At 41.9% G+C, this 23385-nt stretch overlaps 1 protein-coding gene across 1 annotated transcript in view; it reads right to left on the bottom strand.

Moving 5' to 3' along the window:
• The window catches only part of Ccdc68 (coiled-coil domain containing 68), a 35055-nt gene extending 11906 nt beyond the window's left edge, over nucleotides 1–23149 (bottom strand). The window contains exons 1-6 of the mRNA XM_013349483.2: nucleotides 23073–23149; nucleotides 10699–10823; nucleotides 9468–9554; nucleotides 6196–6330; nucleotides 4788–4913; nucleotides 4157–4285 (exon numbers count right to left, since the gene is read on the bottom strand). Coding sequence (XP_013204937.1) covers nucleotides 4157–4285; nucleotides 4788–4913; nucleotides 6196–6330; nucleotides 9468–9554; nucleotides 10699–10815 — 594 coding nt within the window. The 5' untranslated portion in view covers nucleotides 10816–10823; nucleotides 23073–23149. The remainder of the gene's footprint in view (nucleotides 1–4156; nucleotides 4286–4787; nucleotides 4914–6195; nucleotides 6331–9467; nucleotides 9555–10698; nucleotides 10824–23072) is intronic.
• Between the last annotated feature and the right edge of the window lie 236 nt (nucleotides 23150–23385).

Here is a 23385-nt window from a genome sequence, read left to right as displayed (position 1 = left end):
ACTGAAAATGTCTCAAAACATGCACAACACTGCCTGCCACAACACATAAATGGACACCGCCCCAGACAGTGCCACACAGCCGAAACCAGGAAGCTCATGCCATACACTGATCTGGTTTTTGAAGCTTTGTCCAAGGTTTGTAACCTCTCTGGACCTTATCAGTGTAAAGAAACTTTAACCAAAACTTGAAATAAAAGTAATCTGTAGCTTGAAGCTTTAGTGGCATGCTGGGACACTGTTCCGTAATGGGATCCAACAATTAATTAACAGTTCCAGACAGTTTGCTTGTTTTACTTTTTTATTGGTTAGAACCCCAATTCTCTAAAGTTTCATGTTAAATTTTAGGTTTTTGTTTCATTTTGTTTTATTTTTGAGACCAGGACTCTTATGGTATATGGACTAGCCCCGAAGTCACACGATAGCCAAAACTGGCTTTAAACTCATGATCCCCTTGCCTTGGTCTCCCTAGTGTTGAATGATAGGTGGGATCTTCCGTAACAGATTTAAGTTATAGATTTCTATCAGATCGGAAAGATAATCTTAAAGGTTACAGTTTAATTGTCTTGAAGAATATTAATTAGTTAGATATACCTAGAGTGGGAACACAACCCTGTATTTTGTCCATCCCTGTGCCACCCCACCCAACACTTATAAATACTTTATTAACTTTACTATCATACTGGTTCCCAAATTAGCAATACATTTAATTTTAAAACGTATTCATTATCTGTTTGTATGAACCATATTTTTAAGTTTATGAATATCCATAAAATGAAGTTAAGGTGGAATAAATGGGGTGCAGACCATGTGTGTGAGATGAGAATCCTACTTGCTTCCCTGACGGAGAGCTGGACTTCAATACACAGGAATTTAAAGGTACCAATTCCTTTATATCCCGTATAAGTTGCTACTTTTAATTATGCTGACTTATTTCGATTATTTTCTTAGAGCAATTTTGCCTCATAGAAATGATTCCATGTTAACCTTTTCTGTGTTCATCTTAAGCGTCTCCAAATAATTCCTGAGGGATAGCAGATGTACCTTGAGGCTGATGTTGGTGTCTTCTTTCTCAGGGAAACACTGCCACAGACCACCCACTATGAATCTGTGGGGTGCAGAGAACATGTGAATGTTCTCTTGATTAACGGGATGCTCACAGCCAGGGTCAGAGACGGGGCGGCTAACAAGAATGCATTCTACCCTAGCCAGGGTTCCTGCGCATGCTACGGGTTTCATCCTGAGCTCCTCCTGGGTAACACATGAAACTGCGCTTGCCTAGCACATGCTTCTCTTCCACACTGTGGGTATCTGCTCTGTCTCTGAGGGTTCAGAATCGCCCTTCAGTTGATCAAAGTGAACTGATGTGATTTATGACATGGTGTTACCACATGAATGTCTTAACAACCCAGAATATGATCTTTTAAAAAAATGATTGCATTTTTACTTACTTATTGTGTATGTGTCTGGACCACCGCATGCATGCAGATGTCAGAGGACAGACGGTGGAATGAGCTCTCTCCCTCTATCGTAGGGGTCTCGGGGCTCTAACTCAGGTTGGTATGCCTGGCGGTGGGCTCCTTTAACCCACTCAGCCCTTTGACCCCAGAACACATGCTTAAGCCAATATTAGAAAACAGGTGGATGCAATAGAAAGGCTTATAAACAGAAACGGGAGATTCTGGAATGGTTTCTTGTTTGCTCCGACCTCGTTTCTTAAACAACGACGAGGAAGGAGCGGGTCTCCGAAGGGCCTTTTGAGCCCTTAGATTCTAGTGGGGCCAAATCAACGACGCGCGCAAACAAATGTGAACCAACAGAATCGCACTGCTGGCAAAAGGAACATATGCCGTGCTAAAATGCTCTTACAGGGCGTTTCTGCTAGTTTCTTGCTGTGTGTTCGGAATTCATTCTCGCCGCATTCCTGATTAAAGTGGGACAGATGGCGGAGGTTTTAAGTAATATCTTCATTACCAGACCTCGCAGCACTAATGGCCATTTACTGGAGCAAGGCCTTGCTCAAGTGGGTAGCAAATGAACCCTTCTCCGGGAGCAGCCAATGCCAGGGCAGTATTTATCAGCCTTCCTGAGGAGGTGGACTTTTCATCTTCACTTCCGTCTTGAACTTGTATCTGCCCCCATTAATACAGAAGGCTCAGCGCACTCTCCTTAATTCCGATGCGCATTCCCCACCCGAGAAACATCAATGCAGCCCGCTCTCTCCTTAGCTGCTGAGCCCAAGAAGGCGGCGCCAAGCTTTGCTGCTTATTTGATTTATTTCCAAACTTGTTTGGAAAATTCGAAATAACATTGAGCTAAATGTGTTTTAAAACAACGGCCTTGCACGTTGCTCCTCTATTGAATCCCCACTCACCTCCACTAACCAGGCCCTGTTTTAGCTGCTACTGAACAGATTTTATAGAATACACTTTAGAACGTTGTCTCATGGCTTTGCCAAGCACGGCATCCTATCTAGTTACTGGATCACAGACCTCTACAAGAGACTTGCAGCTACGGGCCAATGTCAGTACTCCTGGACCCACTGCCCTACCTTACATGGGCTTTCAGCTTCTCCATCGGACCCTCAGGAGAATTAAAAACAGGAGAACTGGAAAGTTCCTTACGCTTAGCATAATCCAGCTATATACCTTGTAATCATCATAAATGATGGTTATTTTCAGTTCACTCACAAATATCAGCTTACTCCTGTGTTTGGCTGCGTGCATCACAGGGCAGATGCTCAGTATCTTGAAATAACAGTAGAATAAACACACTCAGGAGTCTGACCAGAGCCTGTGTCTAGTACTGTAACTCTCGGAACTGCTAGGAAAGGGAGCTTTCTTCCACTCTTCTTTTCTTACATTTCAGGCACCCACGGGTAACCACTAACCTCACTTTGGGTTTTAGAGATGTTGATTACAATTCTGTTTCCCATTTCAAGTTGGCTAATCAGTAGCTTGGCTCCATAATTCTAGTCGCTTTAGAGAACTCGATGCAAATATACACTGAGGTTTCTTAGTTCCTCAGACAATCTACAGCAGTATAAAATATTCTGACACTATCAGACCCTCAACAAATGCTACAGCTTTTCCATAAATCTTAAACTGGAAGGCTGGAGTAAGCAAACTGCCAAGGGTGATTTGGGGATTCTGGGAATGACAACAGTGGCCCGGGGCATAATAAAGATGAAGGTGAATGCTATTATTCTTTCATACTGTTATGTTTGTCTTCATGGTTCTGATCTCCTCACACAACCTTCATGTGGACTACAGATCTAAGAGTCACAGTGTTACCGAATTGTACCTCATTGGGAAACCTGCATAGTACTGAAAGATTATACCCAGTAAGTGAAAGTTCCCTACTGACAAAGGCCTCGGAAAACTCAAACGAGTGAATATTGATTAGATAAGGGGCCAATCCAGTAATACAATGAGAGAGAGGATGAAGAAGACATAATTTACTAGAAGCCTAAGATTACACTCTTATCCACTCTCAGTTTAGTTTTTCAGATGCCCATTTGTGCGGCTAGTAAAAGCTTATATTTCTTATTTTATCTGAATTCAGAATAGGAACGCACATACTTAAATTTATGTCAATTTTGTTGGTATTTGGAGTGCTAACCACTGGAAACTATTGCATGAGACTTTCACAGTCTTGCTTACCACTGTTTTTCCCTAAATAGACCAAAGGGATTTCTAATGTCCATAGGTTATTTATCACATACTTTGTAGCCACTTTTTCTTATAAACCCCAAGCAGCCATGGGATGCTAAAAATAAAGATATAAAAAAATAAAAATAAAAAAGAATATTATACTGACTTGGATGTATCAAGATTTATTAAACTCTAATTTATTGATTTTATTATGATTCTATAAATGTTAGATTACAGGGATCTACTCTTTTCTTGCTCCTAACAAGACTGCTCTGTGACTTAACCCATTATTTCATTCATAGACCACCGAATACACCGACTACAAGGAGAAATCAGGCCAGCCAATTGCTGCCGAGCAGGTCACGTGAAATGTCTAAGGGGAAAAGCAGAATTGTGTAGCACCGTGCAAACACTCACACGCCTAGGAAGACTTCGAACCACGTCATTCCACAGCCCCTGATACGACACTGTCAGGATGAAACGTCTCTGCTTTTCCGGAGACTTACGTTTTCCATCCTCTGTACGCGGTTCTCCAGTCCTATGATTTGACCGTGTTTTTCTTCAAGTTTTTCTGAAAGTTGACTCAGATTTTCAACACGTTGCTTTAACATCTGCTCTTTTTCGAGATTGTTGATCTTGGGTCAGAAAAAAAAAGCAGTTTGCTAGACTTTTGCTTTACTTTTTAATCTATTACAAAATATAACAACATCTCATTTATCCAGTTAAAAGTGTTTTCTTTCTTAGCAGAAAATGTCCTAAAAGCAGGGTAATTACCCCACTGTATCCCAAGGTTGCTTGTTACATTGTAGCTGGGGGCAAAGGTCAGTCACAGGGAAGAAGTGTCCTCCTTAGGGAGGGGACTTCAGGCAACTCCCACCTGTAGTACACATGCATGTACGTGCGCATATATAAAACGTAGCTCAAAAAACGGCTCAGTATAAAATGAGTATGTATCTGCCTTTGAGAATACCAGGCGTGCCTTCTTGACTGGTCACTCAGGTTAGGGCTGAGCCCCTGATGGAAGGACTCATATACCTGCTCCTGTAGGTAGCACTAATCACACAGTGCATCACCAGGCCACTTATGGCTGGGTGGGGCTGACTTCTCCAGCTCATGAACCGCAGCTGGGGCTAGTACCTGAAGTAAACGCTTACTGTCCTCATGCCTCTTCTTCATGTCTTCAGAATGTGTTTGGTAGTTGTCAAATAATCTCTGGGCTACATTCCTGAGAGCTGCGGCTCCTGCGTCTCGGGAAGCTTCCAGCTAGGAAAAATAAAAGTCACCCTGCATGTTTTGACATCACAAAATAAAAAGAGTTAAAAGGAGAACAGTTTTACGGTCAGTTAAAAGCAGTCCCTGATTACAGTTTGCAGCCATACAGATCGTTTATGGGGGAGAAGTGTTGAGGCAGAGAGAAGTGTCAGTTCTAGAAGTCTCTTGGAGGGCATTGGCCATGGCCATGCGTCTGCCATGGTGAGGCCTGACCTGAGTTCTGTGCACACCAGTGTTCTGCATAGCTAGACGGCACACTGTCAGCACACAGAGGTGCAATGCTCTTGTCGCTGATGTTAAAGAACATACTAACAAATGCCGCACTGTGGAATTGTGGGACAAGGTTGGAGTAGTCAACACAATGCGGTACAAACGCTGATCTTTCAAGGATACAACCTAAGGAAATGATCAAGGGTGGCTACTGAGATTTACACCCCACGGTAATCATTGTGAGGCTACAAGTAAAACAAACCCGGAAGGGGAAATACAAACCACTCAACAATAGGTTAATTAAACAATTAAGGAGGTATTTCACAATACAGGTGGATTTGGTCATTTGGATTTGGGGGTATGTGACCATGTACCCATGTGTATATATGTATGGGTGCCGACGCATAGGGAGGTCAGAAGTACGCCTTGGAGGTCCTTCCTCAGGTAGATGTCAATCTTGTCTTTTGTCTTTTTTTTTTTCTTAAAATGGAGGTTTTTTTTTTTTTCTTAATATGCCCTGAAACTCACAGATTAGGCTAGGATGTGTGATCAACAGTCCCAGGGATGCGCCTGCCTCTACCTCCTGAGCAGTGGGATTGCAAACACTACATCCATGTATAGCTTTCTGGGTTGGTGCTCAGCTCTGACTCAGACACTCTTGTTTGTAGAGCAAGCTCTTAGCTGATTAAGATATCTCCCTAGCTCAAAGATACAAAATCATCTTAAAATGCATAATGGTAAAAAGCATCTAGCCTGAGATCTCTTCCCTTAATAAATGGCATAATATATACTCTAGCACCGTTAGTTATAGATATGATATCACCCAGGAAACTTCTGGAGCTTCCTACTTTTGCACAGCTGAAATTTTACACCCACGGACCTCCAAAAGATTTCTTCAACACTAAAAGTAGTCTCCGAAACAAAACAGTAGGATTTAATTTGCACAATATTCCAACATGTTGGGCATGTGTTTGAATACTGTAGGCTTATGGATATGAGTTGGTGCCCCGTAGCCAATCTAGACCATGGATGCTAACTGCTTATGAGTGTCAACCAGTTGTACCTTGATCTTTAACACCTCATTTTCTCTGTTCATTTCTAGGAGCTGCTGGTCTTTTCTTCTCATGTTTTCCATGAGCAAATCCAAACTAGTGGGATCTGTTGTAGACTCTGAGCCATTCTGAATGTTTCCAGATTGCTGAAATGAAGAAACATAGAAAGCAGAAGGAGCTGAGAGTTCTACATCTGGACACGCAGGCAACAGAAGGAGACTGTGTGCCACACTGGGCATAGCCTGAGCATGTGAGACCTCAAAGCCTGTCCCCACAGTGACACACTTCCTCCAAAGAGGCCACCCGTGTCCTCTACAGACATTAGCAAGAATGATCATCATTCACTACATAAATCAAAGAGGATTCAAACAAGCAAAAATAACACTTTGAATCTCAAATTTTGATGATTAATTCTACACAAATAAGCCAGCTTCTGTGTCTATTCCAACTTAAAGAATCTTGGAAGAACACCCTCTATGTCTTTTTGTTTTCTGCAGATTTAATTATATTATTAAGAGTACTATATATACCAAACAATAACCATGATATTGGATTAATTAAAATCAAATCCATAAATACATTTTGGTTAAACAGAATTGGAGCTGCTAGCATTCAATGTTAACGGTGTTTCCTTGCCTTAACTTCATATTAAATTTATTTTTTTAATTTAAAAAGAAAACAATCTTTTTTTTTCATTTTAATACCAATCCCAGTTACCACTCCCTCCTCTCCTCCCCTTCCCTCCACCTAACCTCCCACTGTATTCCCCCACCCACTCCTCAGAGAGTGGCACATTGCTTTGGGGAAGGTCCAAGTCCCTCCCTACTATATCTAGGCTGAGTAAGGTATCCATCCAAAGAGAATGGGTTCCCAAAGAGCCAGTACAAGCAGTAGGGATAAATCATGGTGCCACTGCCAGTGGCTGGCCCTGCAGTCTGTTGAATTTCTAATCAGAAATGCCAGACTATGATGTGGGAGTCCCCTCTGTGTACAGTGATTTCCATTAATGTATAAAGAAACTGCCTTGGCCTGTTGATAGGGCAGAACTTAGGTGTGCGAGGAAGATGGAAATGAATGCTGGGAGGAAGAAGGGCAGAGTGAGAGATGCCATGGATCCTCCTCCAGAGGAAGACATGCAGAAATTTTACCTGGTAAGCCACAGCCTCATGGAGATACACAGATTAATAGAAATGGGTTAAATGAAGATGTAAGAATTTGGAACAAGACGCTAGAGCTAATGGGCCAAGCAGTGATTTAATTAATACAGTTTCTGTGTGGTTATTTTGAGTGTAAGCCAGCCGGGTGGCCGGAAAGAACAAGAGGGCCCTCTCCACCTACAAGACTAGAATTCCACTGCAGTGTAATGCTGTGCAAAGTCAGGCTCCCTGAAAATACACCTGGGACACAAATCTACAGAGAGTCATGGGCACGTGAAGGTGATGGGGAAACTAGAGAACACCTCAGCCCAGCAGTTTCACAGATGTGGAAACGGAGGCGCGGGGTCCGTGCTTATGCAAGTTAAGTACAAGAGCTCATGACACAGCTTCTTAACTATCATCTGCACTTCTGCTCGTCCACCTTATCTCATAGCAGAGACAGACACTATATGCAACTCCACCTACCCTGTGGTTTTGATAGCGTCTACTTGCTAAGCACCTATTATGCACCATGTCATCTCCTTAAAGTTACATACATTTCTCTGCCTGGGTCCTGCAGAGAGAAGAGAGCATTATGCTCCCTTATAGAAGTGAAGGAACGTAAAATTAGAGTTTCACAAGTTCCAGTGTTCTTGTTTGATTTTAACTCGTGGGAGAAAAAGTCACACAGATCAAAAGCAACTGGGGAGATGGAAGAATTTATTTATGTAAACTTCCAGGTCCATCATTGAGGGAAGTCAGTGAAGGGTCTGGTGTGGGAGCTTAAAACTGTGGCGGAACACCGCATGCTGGTTCATTCACACACCCAAGCAGAGTTAGCTTGCTTCTACAATCCAGTGGCACCTGCCCAGCAAATGGTTCCAGTTACCCTGGCCTGGGACTTGCTACATCAATTAACAACCAAGGTAATCCCACATAGCTAAGTCTGATCAGGGCAATCCTCTGGTCGGCGTTTCTGTCTCAAGTTGGTAGCTAAAGTTAACTAGGACACCAAAGTCACACCTACATAGATGACCTTGGGACCAGATTTAGAGTCTAGGATGGCTCAATGACCAAACTTATAATTTGTCCTCGATGATAAATGATCTATAGTCCAGAAATAAAAACTACGAGCTGGCAGTAATGGCACATACCTTTAATCTCAGCACTTGTAAGGCAGAGGCAGTAGGATCTCTGTGAGTCTGAGACCAGTCTGGTCTACAGAGAGAGTTCCAAGACAGCCAGTGCTACACAGTCAAACCCTGTCTCAAAAAAAAAAAAAAAACCCAAAATAAACAAAACCAAAAAATTAAGCACATAGCATATATAGTTTACATCTTCATCCTGCCTTCACTCCCTCCTTCCATCCCTCCCTCCCTCCTTCCATCCCTCTCTCCCCGCTTGCTTGCTTTCTTTTTTTCCTTCTGTTTTTCTTTTTATAAACTGTTTTTATTGAGCTAAATAATTTTATTATTTAATTTTCTGTCATACCTCAATATCACCTCCTTTTTGCTCAGCTTTGGAGCAATTAATGAAGACAATCTTTAGTAATAGCCACGTTATATTAGAAACTGAGGATGACATACTATATTTACGCAGGACATACTACCTTCTCATGTGATATGTGACCATGGTTTATAGTCAGTAGTGCTAATGGCATAGATGCTCTTGGCTCCGATGGTATTTAATTTGGTACAGTATGAGCTAAAAGAAGTTTGTCCAAACTCAAGTGCACGAAGATGCTACTTAAATTAGAGCGTGTTGCCTAAGTTTATAGATCAGCAATTCAAACCATCAGTTGCTGTGTCCCACGGAGTAAACTTGTAAGCTGACACCTTCATCCCCGAAAAGTGTTGCTACCACGTGTTCCCCTTGGTCCAGTGTCTTCCCATATACTTTATAATTATGTTTGTTTTGCAGTATTCCAGCAGGTTCTGGACATTCTGTTCTGATTCTTCCAATGACCTCCCTCGTTAACATGTCGTACATACAGGCATTAATATCTTAGAGGTTAGACATGCATGAAATATTTATCACTCAACTTCAGAGAGGAATAGTGGGAAGCAAAGTTGGTAGAGTAGAAATCTATATGGCTTTATGCTAATTTTCTGAAATATGCAAGCAATGAGTCTTGGTGCATTTATTACCTCTGCATCTCGTTTGCAATTCGCACTGCCTTGTCCTGCTTCATCTTTAAACATGTGATTTCTGATTTTTTCCAGGGTAGTTCGAATCTGGATTAAAAAAATAGTTAAGTTTTTTATAAGTCATTTAACTCCAAGTGCATCTTAATTTCTCTATACCAGGGCACCTAATTTACATATTATATTAAATATATAAATATTATATATTTAAATATATAATATTTAAATCTGACATATCCTGATGTCAGATTTAAATATTAGCATCCAACCTAAACTATATTTAGGTTAATATTGTTTAGATTAATGAATATAGGTGTTCGGGATTTATATCTTCTTTCCAGTTAAACCTAAAATATGACAAACTAATATTATATATACTACAAAATAATTTAGTAATTAATACTTAAAAACTGTGCATTTTGTTCCCTTTTATCTATAATTTAGTACTAATTTAGTGTTTTGTAATTACTATAAGACAATTACTACTTAGTAATCACTACAAAATAATTACTACATAGTAATTACTACAAAATGATTACGATAATAGTAATTACTACAAAATAATTGCTATTAAATAATTACTACCAAAAATCCCTAAGACATGATCATACAAACTTGTGCATAAAATTTGAGTGCCAGTCTTGCTGACCTGCAGAATTACTAGACAGTCCAAGGTAATTTAATTAGCTGTTCTGAACAAATTACAAACTACCAATGTCAGAATTTTCCCATCTGTTATAACAAACAGTTTATGTGACTATCCTTTGTCACTTCTTTTCACGGTGAATTTCTCTGAAGTCACATTTTTAATGCAGTCACTTGCAGAGGGGTCACCCTCACTCGCTACCAGAGCTGTGCACAGGAACAAGGTGAGGGAAGAGAATTGGCATCAGCAGGAAGCATAAACTTCTACTTGGGAGTCAGCATCCGCATTCAGGAAACCACCAGGGAAGGCTATAAAACAGCAGGAAATCCAGCAGAGAACGGTGGGGTGGGCATTAAAGGCTGATGGGTGTCCTGAACCATCCTGGCCATTATTCAGTTCTACTGAGTGGAGAAAATCGGTTTACTTCTCCTGTAGACACGGGTTTATATTCTAGAAAAAAAAAAAATGGCTAGCCCTGTTAAATCCAAGCAGTCGAGTATCCTACGTCAAGTCAAGTGAGGTCTCCGCTTTCCACGTGACATGCCTGAGAACACAAAGCCCATTGGTCCATACTGGTGCCCATCATACCTTTCTCACATACTCTGTTTCTTCAAGAATGTGAGCTGACGAAGATCCACACGAGACAGAGTCGTCATCTGTCTTACGCCTTGGGGGAACTTCTGTGGTCACCGTTACAGTTGTCATTCTGGATCCTGGCATTAGGAAAACATAAGTCAGCTCAGCAACACAACATAAAGAAGTTCCGCGATAATCAAGGTCTTGGTATCAAATGTTCAGCATCATCTTAGACTGCAAAATCTCAAGAGTGGGACCCTGTTTCATTCACATTATGTTATAGCATAATGTAACTTACTAAATGTCTGTGGAAACAGAAATACAGTTAAAATCAAACTGTGTGTGCATATCCTGAAGAACCTTGATTAAAGCTGTTTATCAAAAGACCCTCAGAGAAAAGATCCAAATAGTATTGGTAAGTAGAGTGCTGTTATGTAATATTCTTTATGATATATGACTCATTTAAAAAATATAGTATAGAATGAATATACAATATCACATTTTCTTATTTTTTTAAAAAAAGATGGCTAATATGAATGAAGACAAATATTGAGTCAAAACTTTGACAAAGTAGGTTACAGACTAGCCTGGGTTCCAGAGTGAGATCCTGACTTCACACACATGAACATACACACACACATATATATACAAACGTACACGAACACACACACACAAGAATACAATCACACAAAAGGGAGGAAAAGAAGACACAGTGACTGGGTTCTAATAGAGTAACAGTCACACTCCTGGTGGACAGGCTGTACTGTCTGGATACCATGTTCTCCTGAGGAAAAGCTGAATCCTCTTGGCTACTTCAGGTCGAAGATACACAGTCCATAAAACTAAGTATGACAGGTGATCAAACACTATTTGAATGAAGGTTGGCAGTCATCCTAAATGACTGTAATGACCTGAATAATATCAAAAATCTTAAATCCTTGAGCTTATAGCAGGTGAGAACTTACTACTGCCATGGCCTTTGTTGTCTCCCAACCCCCCTCAGCCCCCGCAGGCTGCTGAGCCAACAACTAGATGGAAATGGACAGAGGCAGAAGAAAGAAAAAGACATAGCAAGCACATGTCACATCAATAATACATCGACTCCATTTTTTAGCAGCTAAATAGTTAATAATGGGAAGTTTTTATTGTATATGTCAGCTAACAAAATCAAAGAAATCAACAGGCTTAGAAAACGTCACATGTGTAACTGCTGTCAAGGAAATGGTTTTAAAAGAATTCTCATGCACAGCTAAGAACCCTGGGTAAAAAGTCTGATGAGGAACATTACAGCTTGAGGAGCTTCAATCCTCAGGCATCCGTGTAACTAAGTCTGCTACAGATTAAGTCTTGGGGCTAGGAGGAGGCTCAGTGTTGAGGACACTTGCTAATCTGAAGAGGATCTAGATAATTTAGTCACTACAGCAGCTTACAACTACCTACAACTTCGGTTCCGGGAGATCTGACGCCCTCTTCTGGCCTTCCCAGGCATCTGCATACATGTGCTCTACAGACACACAGGCACATACACACACACAAAAATAAAAAAATTTTTTAAAGAGTTTTAAAAGACAAATAACCAAATACAATAGATGAATCTTGTTTGAATCCTGCCTTAAACACACTAGGCATATGTAGTTTTTGTTTTTAAATTGACTGGAAAAAGCCAATAGTGGAGAGTTCTTATCACACTCTGAGAAGTAGCTCCTTTGGTAAAGTGCTTGCCTTACAAACAGAGGAACTGAAATCAACCCCACTGAATCCAAGGGGGAAAAGCCAGGCACTGTGGCACTCATTTGGAACCCCAACATTCCAGAGCTAAGAAATAAGCAAATCCCTCAAACTCACTGGCAGCTAAACAAGCCTATTTGATCAGTGTTGGGCCAATGGAAAAAAAAAAATCTGTCCAAATAAATAAATAAATTAAAAATGTGGGTAATACCTGAGAACTAACAGCAGAGGTTATCTTTTGCTCTCCACATGCATGCACACACATGCACACAACCATGCATCTGCACAAATATGGACGCGCATATGGACACACACACACACACACACAAGAACCCCTTATGTTTCTAAGCTTAAAGGAATTAAGACACCCTTTTAGAAAATTATGTCTGTTAGTGACACTTGCTGCGACTTTGTGGGTAAAATGATCACATTAGGGCCTGCTATGGAGGAATAAATATTAAAGATGGAGAAGATGGAGTTTGGAGAAAGATGACCTTCATGTCTTACTCAAAAGTTTGGCAAACTATAGGTGACTTGAATCAACAATGTTCTTCACGGTCCGCATGCTCAAATACTTGGCACTCAGCTGTTGGCTGTGATTTGGAAGTTTACAGAACCTTTCAATGACTTTTGGCTGAAGGAGGCGGGCCTTGCTTCTGCTCCAGTGCTCCACCTCCTGGTCTGGCCTCTAAGCAAGAAAGTCTACCTCAGGGTCTCACTACAGAGCCACCCTTCCAAAAGTCTGGGACGAGGTAAATCTACCCTCCTTAAGTTGGGTCTCAGGCACTTTGCCACAGTGGTGAAAAAACTAGCCAATAGAAAACAAGCTACAATTAAAATCTGTGCTTATAATCTGAGTGTAGAATTATTAAAAACTTCTCTACTGATTAGGAACTTAAGACTCAAATAGTGATGCGGATTTACCCAAGATCACAATAAAACTAAGAGAGACAAAACTCAAACCCTAGTCTTTTTCATCCCAAGTGTAAGGGCACTTCCATCCCATCCAGACGGTCTTCCCTAGAAAGAAACAACAAATGCTTAAATCTAGCAAGGACCCATGCTGTTATAAGGCAGAGAGGATTTTCATATTGGCCCGCACCACCTTGAAGAAAGACTGTCTACAGGGAAGCCACAAAGCCCTGAGTTTATCCCTTAATCTTCAATGAAATTGACAGGGCATGCCAAGAATTTTCCATTTTATTGCAAATCCCCTCAGAAGGCAGCAACGGTTCTCTTTTGTTTCAGCAGAACTCAATTTGGCAGCATCAACCCCACAGGTCTGCTGTGTGGAACGACATGGAGGTACTTCCCTCTCTTGGGCCTCTGAAGTCGCTTCCAGGATTAGGGACTTGGTCCACAACAAGATTTGAGTAGTACTCAAAGAAAAATAAAACCCCTTGGAGACAATAAGCAATGTGTTCAGAAACTTGAAGAAGGTGGTCAGCAATCTGTACTTTGGCCTTCCGTCTGGTACCCCTCTGCTTGCACAGTTGATAAGATTATGCTTATATTTTTAATGCTCCCACATAATTCAAAAAATGTGAAATGTATGTGAAGTTGAAATTCGTGAGCCCTAAATCCAGAAACACGAATGTGGCTTGAATCTGAAGCGCACTCAAGTTCCCGTTCTGTGCACCTGCTCCTCTGGCTGGTGGGCCTGTTTGGGGTGACTCTGAAAGCTTTGGACACTGAGGTATAGCTGGCAGAAGTGGGTGGGTAGAAGTGAATCTTTAAAGGTTATTGATCACCCCTTTTCCTACTCCCTTTCTGAAACTTTGGCCCTACAACAGCACAGGTGAGCATTGCCACAGAAGCAGTACACACAAGCAAAACTAAAATACTTACTGTTCATTTCCAGAAGGAGAAAGAAGTTATGGGAGGGCAGGGAAGAAGGACCGTGGCAGCAGGAACTGGATGCAAGCAAAGCCACCACCCAGCTTGGGCTGAGCTTTTTTCCCCACTGCAGCTCGTGTCTCCACAACCTTACTGAGTTACTTTCATTTTCCTTTTTCATATGGGCTGCACTGTGTGCATGGGATGTATTGTGTGCATGGGATGCATTGTGTGCATGGGATGCATTGTGTGCTTGAGATGCATTGTGTGCATGGGATGCATTGTGTGCATGGGATGCATTGTGTGCATGGGATGTATTGTGTACATGGGATGCATTGTGTGTTTAGGATGCATTGTGTGCTTTGGATGCATTGTGTGCTTGGGATACATTGTGTACCTACATTACATCACTAAAATCGAGTCATCAGAAAAAAATGCCCCCCCCTTCTTCATCTTTCCTAATCTCACAATCACATTGGGCCCATGTCAGAGACCCCAAAATATATTTTCTTCTCTGCCTTTCATTTCTGATAACAATGACATCTTCTTCTTAATCCCGATTAAGTAATCCTCAGTGATGTTCTCCCCAAAACACCAACCTCCCTGCTTACTACTTGTAAAAGTTACATAAAAATTTAGCTTGAATTTATATATAGGTAAAATAAGGGGGGCAATCCAGAGAGCAAATGGGTTGTATTTAATGGCTGGGGGAAGAAGATACTCAATGGACCAATGGTCTGTAAACATCAGTGTTACTGCATTTATATCCCTAATAACCTCAGAAGATGAGCCACCCGTGCCGGGGAGGGACGCAGACCCCTGGGGTTATAGCTTTACATCCAACAGCAGCTATATGAAATTAAGTTCCATTTCTCTTTGATTCAGAAAACTTTTGTGCCTACAGTCCCTGAGTGAAATAAAGAAATTCAAGATGAGGGCAGGAGAGGGGGGTTGCACGGCAAAGTCCAACCAGCCATATGGCATTATCAGCCTGGGGAAAATCCATGTTAGCATTTTATTTCAGCCAGAAGTAGATTAGACAGATAAAATTTTCAAAATAAAACACAATCAGTTAATTAAAGTGAGGAAAGGCTTTATTTGTTTTATGCTAGGATGGATTGAAGACGGCTTCCATGTGGCACCATGCCAAGAGGAGGTATTTCCTGCATCAGGCCTTGTAAACAAGGCAGGGGGGGTGGGGATGGGGTGCTGGGCAGATAGTGCTCCTGCCCCTCCTCTTCAGCCAAAGCAGCTTTGCTTTGTCTTACCATACAGTGTCTTCCCTAGAGCTTTCAGTGAATAAAAAGGGTTCTGTGGCTAAAGGGTTCAGAGGGAGCTTTCCTAGCTTCCTGGTCCATGGATACATCCAGGCCATGGATATCTCACCATACCACCCATGAGATACTCGGCATGGGTGCTCCCCCATGGCTCAGGGCCTCAGTTTCTTTTATGGTAAAATTCGAGTAATATTAACTATTAATAATAAAAATGGACGGGATAGTTTGGGAGTTAATATTTGTGAGTCACTTAGCCCATATAATACGTAATAAATGATTTTCACGTGTTTGTCATATGAGTAAATAAAATATGAGACACTTATCCATAATTAAAGTTGAAGAGCAGTCTGAGTGGTCTTGTTCCAATAGTGGGGGAAAATCAGGCAACATTGGAAATAGTCTGCATTGTGAGCTGGGCTATGCATTTTGAAACTAGCAAATTACAGCAGGCATTCCTTATTACTAAAGAATTGATAGTTTGTCAACATATCCAAATGATGATGCTATTAACAGCTTACAGTCTACACAGCAAAGCAGACATAGTGGGGTGCATTGTTTTCTGTGAGATAAACCAACATACCACTGGACCAGGATGACGTAATTAAACACACTTCACACTTTAAAGACCTGAGAAGAGCTGAGAGAGTATGAAATAAGTGCATACAAGGCTTTGCAACAGATCTAACTGTGACCACAAATTTCCAGGCTGAAGTTCGAGGCCCCGGTGTCTCAGAACACGACATTCTTTGATAGGGTAATTGTGTGTATAGTAAGATTAAGCAGAAACGACCTGACGCAGGACCTTCTGTCCAGTCGCAGATACCTTTATATGTAAGGCAGGCTTAGAGATGGCCTCATTAGGACAAGGCCATGAAAAGATGAAGGCACACGTGGAAAGATGCTTCTACCAGCCAAGAAGCACCACGGATTTGCCTCAAGCCTTTAGCAGCCTGAAGGGAGGCCTGCAACAGACTCTGTTCCAGGTTCTCAAACAGATCTAACTTGCAAATGCCTTGGTCTCAGACTTCCAAACAACATAACTACAAGATGGCAAATTTCTGTTTAAGCCTCTCAGCTGGTGGCTCTAGGCGAGAGCTGCTATAGGAATCTAATACAGGGCTATTTGTATTCAAGAAACATTAATAAAGGCATTTCTTTTCTTTACCTGTTGGTTCATCCTTTCTGGTAGTAGAGATTTCCTGAACTTTGCTGTGGTAGGAGCTGTGTCTGCAGGGTCAGCCTCTGAAGACTGCTGCATAGACCTTTGAGTTCAGCAAGAGAGGCAGAGCAGAGTATATAAATATGTGGGAGGGCAGTGGAGAGCAGACTTGGGGAGCAGGATGAAAGGAGGTGCTGTTTCGAATAAACATGAAGGAAGTCAACCTAGGGAGGTACCACTGGAGAAAGTCTGGAACACAGGAAAACCCATGGCTAACTGGAGAAGCAGGTTCTAGAGATGGGGTGTGTGTGTGTGTGTGTGTGTGTGTGTGTGTGTGTGTGTGTGTGTGTGTGTGTGAAGAAACGGCAAGGCAGCTTTGCCTGAGCTGGTTCTGAGGGCACCAAGGCAGAGAGCAAAGAGCAGCTGGCTCTGGATACCCAGCGCAGGACTTTCCCCCAGATTGATGGAATTATCATTTTCATTTTGCCCAAGTCTTGAAAGAAAAATCCCCTCACAAACCCACTGAGAAAGAAGCAGGAAGTAATGGTGACCATTGGTCCCCCAAAAGAATCCTACTTGCTCTTTTGCAGTCCTAATCTTGTAGAATGAGCCTCACAGAGGCCCTCCCAATTTCCAAACGTAGTTTTTCAACTTCCTCACCAATTCTGGGGCCCATTACACACTCTTGTAGCAGATTCCTAGGCAAGATCATCCAGTCAATTACAGTGTTCTGTAAGCAGGAGCCCCGACTGGTTTTGCCACATTTTTCCGAGTTTTCAGGTTTCAGAGTTTTGGCTTAGCGCTAACAATATTGTTTAGTTTTAACCAGTAGGATATATGTATGCTTTGATACTAGGTTAACTGTAAAAGTAAGTTAGAAGAAAAGTCCTACAGGATGATCAGTTTGTCTGGGGAGGGGGCTGTAAATCTCCATGTCTTGAAGAGAATGTTTATGCCCGGAATACTAAGTAGCACACCTGTTCTGTGACATTACACAGTGCAATGGTGACATCCAGTGTCTGACTATAAGCCTCAGGGGACAGGGTTTACCTGACAATGAAGCACAGCCCACCAAAGGCATGCATGTAACACAGAACCCATGTTCTGCTTCCAAGCATTTCTCTATGATATTCTTAGGAAGAGTTAATTCTGTCCAACCACGCGTTTATTCTTCAGTACACGTGCACAGGTTTGTAGTATGTGTAAGTCCTAGAGACAACTCCTAGATATAGAATATAGGTATTTATTATTACTGTAAGCACAACATACTATATAATATATATGTATCATAGGACTTGCTTGTCAATATACTCACAGGCCTCTCCTAGCGTAAGCCTTCCTGCCCCTAGTATTCTGCCCCTAGTGTTCTCCTTTTGTTCTATTTATAGTCTATTATCCTCTCTTCCCTAATTTGTCCCTTTCCCACAGAAAAAGTACCGTTTCTAGTTTCCTGGCTTCCATGTGGACTCCAGGTTAAATACCCACAACAAAACATTTGAAATTAGAATCCACAGGTGAGGCAAAACATAAAACAGTTGTCTTTCTGAACCCGAGTAACCTCATTCAAAATAAATGTTTGCAGTTCCCTCCATCCAACGGCACATTTCACTTTCCTTTGAAGCCAAGTGATACTGTATTTATGTATGAACCACTTTTCATCCATCCCTCTGTTGATGAACATCTAGTTGGCTCCCTTTCTAGCTCCTGTGAACACCACAGCAATGAACATGGAAGGCAAGAGTCTCTGTAGCAGGTCACAAAGTCTGCTGAATATACACCTAGGGGTGGTATCGCTGGGTCACATGGCAGTTCTATTTTTTAGCTTCTGAGACACCTCTGAACTAATTTCCAAAGTGGCCGCCACTAGTTTATGGTCCCACCAACGCTGCATGAGTTCCCCTTCCCCCACCTCCACATCTACAGCAGCTCTTGCTGACATTGGTCCTCCTGATAAAAGTCTTTCCGACTGGACAGAAGGAGAATTCTAGAGCAGTTTAACTTTTCATCCCAACAGCTGAGGATATTGAAAACTCTTAGTCTTTTCTTGCCATGTGCATCTCTTCTATTAAATTTTTGTTCAGTTTCACGGCTTGCCTTTTTCTTCCTTCCTTCCTTTTTCCCTCCCTCACTAGTTTTCTCTCTTTTCTTCTCTTGAACCTTCTCAACCCCCCTTGTCAGGTCCTTTTTTTTTTTTAAAAAAAAAAAACCCTTACTGGCCTTTTGCATATATATTACAACTTCCACTTTTGTGTTTTTATGGGATGCCATACGTATGAATATGTGTGTCTCTGCATTTATATGTGTGTCTTGTGCTTTTTCTTAGGGTTTTTTTTCTGTTCGTTTTGACCTGTTTATTTTATCTTCTTTCATTTTATCTGTTTTGTTTTTATTTTATCTTCTTTCATTTTGTTATTATTTCTTAGATGCCTGTTTGTTTTCCAAAGAAAAACAAAAGGGCGTGGATCCTGATGGGAGTGGGGGTGAGAACAGGAGAAGTGAGGGGAAAACTATAATCAGAATATATTGTTTGAGAAATACTTATTTTCAGTATAAGGAGGGTGGGAAGAAAGTTAATCATGAGAACTGGGCACTAACATAAAAAGCAGGAAGAAATATGAGAACTATGCAAGAAGCAGATGAGTATTTACAGTGAGATTTAAATCTGACCCATGAAGCTTCAACTCATCCTGAAGCATCAACCCTTGCATCCTGACCCTTCCGGATGATTTCCTTGAGGCCCTTTACACACAGATTATTGAAGCAATGACTATGAAATCGGTTCAGAGCCTGAAGCAGCCATGACCTTTCTTTCTGTTACCATTTGTGCGCCTTTCTGTACAGTGAAGATGCCTGGCTTTCCCAAAACACCATCCTACCTTGACTCAAGTGATAATAGAAAAATATCAGAGAGAGATAATAGATGTCTGGTGTTGGCACTATGGACTTCTTCCTGCCAATCTTAACAATGTAGATGAACTGGGGGAAAAATAATGAGAAGGTGCTCCCAGCTCAATGTCTGTTGAGTTCTTCCTCTTGGTGGATCCACACAGCATGAAGGATGCTTCCACCCTAATTCCTGACGTGCATGTAGAGGAAAGGATGAAGGTGGATTCCTGGAGATGGAATAAACAAGATTGCTACTGTAAAATTTTTCAAAAAGCACCTGCTTTGTGACCTTTCAAACCTTTGCCAAGGTGGGAAAAGCAAAAGGTGTGACTGAGATCAAACAGTCAGGGTCTCTCAGAAGACCTTCAGGAGGCTCCTCGGAACATTCCAAACACAAAGAAGTCCTGAGCTGTATATGAGAATACATTCCACACAGAAAATAACTGTAGGGTTAAGCCAGCCCATTTAGGGCGGGTTTGCCTGGGGCGGTTGTTTACGGATAAATGGAGCGCGAAAGCTGCAAGCTCTCTTTTCTTTCCTACCTCCTGTGCTGCGCGGGAACTTCAGTTCTGTAAGTTTTATTTAATCATTAAAATTGTATATATTCTTTAATATTTGCCTGCATTTATTCACGCCGCTACAAATAACCTTATTTGATTCAGGTTATCTTGCCCTCAATGAAGGGTGTTTTTTTTAAAAAAAAAAAAAATCTTGCATTCTAACTTGCCAAAAAAGGAGACCTCGAACTATCTTACCATCCATGTTTTTTGCAGTGCGATCTTTGAGTAGCAACAGAAAGGCACTCACTGATATATTGTCTTCTCTCTCATCATCAGAACCCATCAACTCTAGCAGAGTTTCAGCTCAAATATGGAAAAGACTTTTAGCCTTAGTCAGCACGCATCACCTTCCTCCGAAGGCACCCACTGTCCCAGCACACAGCAAAGTAAATGGGGGCCTAGAAAGCAGTCCTGAGTCCTAACTAAGTTACCCCCTTGCTTTTGCAACATTGGGACATTCTTACTGGATTTCCAAGACAATTTCATACAGAAAATCCCACTGTTTACCAGGAATGGGATGATAAAATTGTGATGCTCATATTAAAGATTGTAGTAGGGATGTAGTTCATATTAAAGATTGTAATAAGGATATAGTAGGGATGTAGTTCAATTGGTACTATGCTTTTCTATTACGCACTAAGTCCCAAGTTTTATTCTCGGCTCTGCAGGAAATCAGATATGTTTTAGAGTATTTTAATTTCACCTCCAATAAAGCTGCTTTCAAGGAAACCGAAAAATGGTAAGAATAACTTGAACATAGCTGATTTGTCCTCCATGGGGAACTGCAGTAATTATTTCTATGATCTTCTAATTTAAAGGAGAAAATAATTGTGTGACTAGGGTTTCTTAAATTTTAAATTTTATGTTCATTTTTCCCTCTAGAATCACTGCTACCTAAAGAAACACATTTAGTCTTTGGTTATTTTTCAGCAAACTAACGTTTGACTTTTTATGGTCAATAACTTCATGTTGGTAATATTAAACCTAGAATCCATAACTTCTCAGTTTTCCCCAAATCTATAAGAAGTAGAACGGCCCTGGCCCAAACAGCATGGAGTTCTTCTCCAAGTTGTGGGTTTCATTCTCAGTGAAGAAAATGTCTCTTGGAATGAAGTTTCTCTTAGCCATGTCAAAACTGACAGGTGGTTGTTGATATGTTTCCTGACATATGCTCGTACATTGCTCTGGAGGGATCCAGAGTTATATAACCAGACAGGACTGTGTCTTCCTGTGCCTTCAACATGCACCATTATGACAGGCAGGAACATCATACTGACCTAAAGAATGTATGATCCGGTCCACAATGTCACAATTGCTTAAAAGTGTTTTCTATAGCTGAATGTATATAAACGACCCTACTAACGTTTGCTTTCCAAACCCATGCAGAGGACAGATTTCGCACTTAGCAAAATGCAAGTTTATTTGAACAGGTTACTAAATTAAACAACCACAAAATACTGTTTGGCGAGTACAACCCGAATGAATCCACAAGTTGTTTGCAGCACATTTTTGTGGTTATGAAATGTTTCGATCATCTAAATTGGATGCACCTGTCTCAGTTAAAAAACCATAAACCTACAACTTTAAGCACTTTTCAATTCTCTTGAAAATCCTTTCTCCATCAACAATTTTCTGAAGTAAATGTTTTTACAGCTTCGGCCAAATCCAGCTTACATTTTTAAGCATTTTGGCCAAAACGTGGGTTGCACCTCAGGCCCCCTGTTAGAACACATTTGAAACTGCCAAGCTCAAAGAGGATATTATGTGGATTTATTAAGGTTGTAGCCCCTATTAGTAAGTCAACGAAGAGTGCCTATGTTTATTTTCAAGAACAAATTAAGAATCTTAAGAAATCTGCCTGGATCCTAGGCCATCCCCCTTCTTTTCTTTATTTCTGGAGGTGAGGAGTCATGCAGTGCTCTTCCCTGCCTGAGACATAAATTCGTGGGCTCCCTCCTTTTCCCTTCCCATGCCCCTGCCTGGAGAGAAGGAGGGAGGAGGGCAGCCCAGCAACAAGGGAACAACAGCACCAATTGTGAGCACCTGAGACTCCCGCCAGCTCAAGTTTCTGGAAAACCAGTCTTCAGTAGTGCTGAATATTTAATGGCATGGGGTAACGACCCGAGACTAGATCACCTTTTGCCCTTCCTAAACTTTCTGTTTCTTTTCTGTTTCTGCCATTCTTAAGCTTCTAATAACCTTCATATAGCACTAAGGGAAAGGAGCAGGAAGTCTCCATTTTTCCAGTCAAACAGCTGTGACGTGATGGTAGAACATCACTACCTCCTGGACTGGAGGCGTGCTCTCTGCTCGGAAGTTTATGCTCACTCTTTTCCTCCCCAAAGCGGCTCAAAATTCACAACGATCCACTTTAGCACCCAAACTGCTCCTGTAGGTGGTTTTGCTGGCTGGCAAAGCTGTCTCGGGCCCGTCTAAAATCTAGGGTGAAAAGTAGAAACAGTTCAGCAGTGGGCTATGCCCTTGAAGCACCTGCAGCTTCCTCGCGAGTCAGCCAGAACAAATGATTGATACCTTCGCTCAGGTGCTTTCCTGCTAAAAATTGCGGAAGCAGAAACTGCAGCTCCAGCAAGTTTGCAGCATTTTCCTAGGTTTCTCCAGGGTCACTGAAACAAACAGGCAGACAGGCCTCTCAGGAGTTCTGAGTAAAGGAGTAAATAACAGCAGCCTAAATAAACAGGTGTGTGTGCCCTGGGGTGGATTCCTTTGGAGGAGAAAGGCAACTTTCTCTCCCCCTTGAAACTAAAGGAAAATCCGAGCCTAGAATAGAAAGGTTGGAAGAACCACCCTCTTCACCTCTCTAAGACTGTTTCCTTCTTTTCCAGGAAACGTCCCAGGACTCAAAGCTCCGCGGGTCACCTGGGTCCCCCCAACCTGGGGCGTCTCTGGTGCAGCCGCTACTAACTGCACTGGCTCGCCTACCTTGGAGGGCGCTCAGCACAAGGCCCCGCCTGCTGCTGAAGCTCAGGGAGGGAGATCCGGGGGTGTGCCCAGGGTCAGTACCCGGCTGGTGCAGATGGCGACTGTGGGCAGCTAGAGCTCAGTTAGAAAGGGCGTCCAGGGCAGAGTCCGGGGCTGGGTGGGCCCCTGGGAGGAGCCTCTGCTCTCCGATCCCTTGGGGAGGCGGGCTCGTAAAGACAAATCACCGCCCCATGGGGCCTGTCCCAGGAAAGAGGTTTTAGAGGAGGGGCCCTCGTTGATGAAGTTTTACAACCACCTAAATCCACAAACTTAC

Source organism: Microtus ochrogaster, chromosome 18 (genome assembly GCF_000317375.1).
Source record: "Microtus ochrogaster isolate Prairie Vole_2 chromosome 18, MicOch1.0, whole genome shotgun sequence".
NCBI classification, from domain to species: Eukaryota; Metazoa; Chordata; class Mammalia; order Rodentia; family Cricetidae; genus Microtus; species Microtus ochrogaster.
The sequence above is the reverse complement of the archived record's forward strand: the minus strand, read 5'-3'. Positions and strand labels throughout refer to the sequence as shown.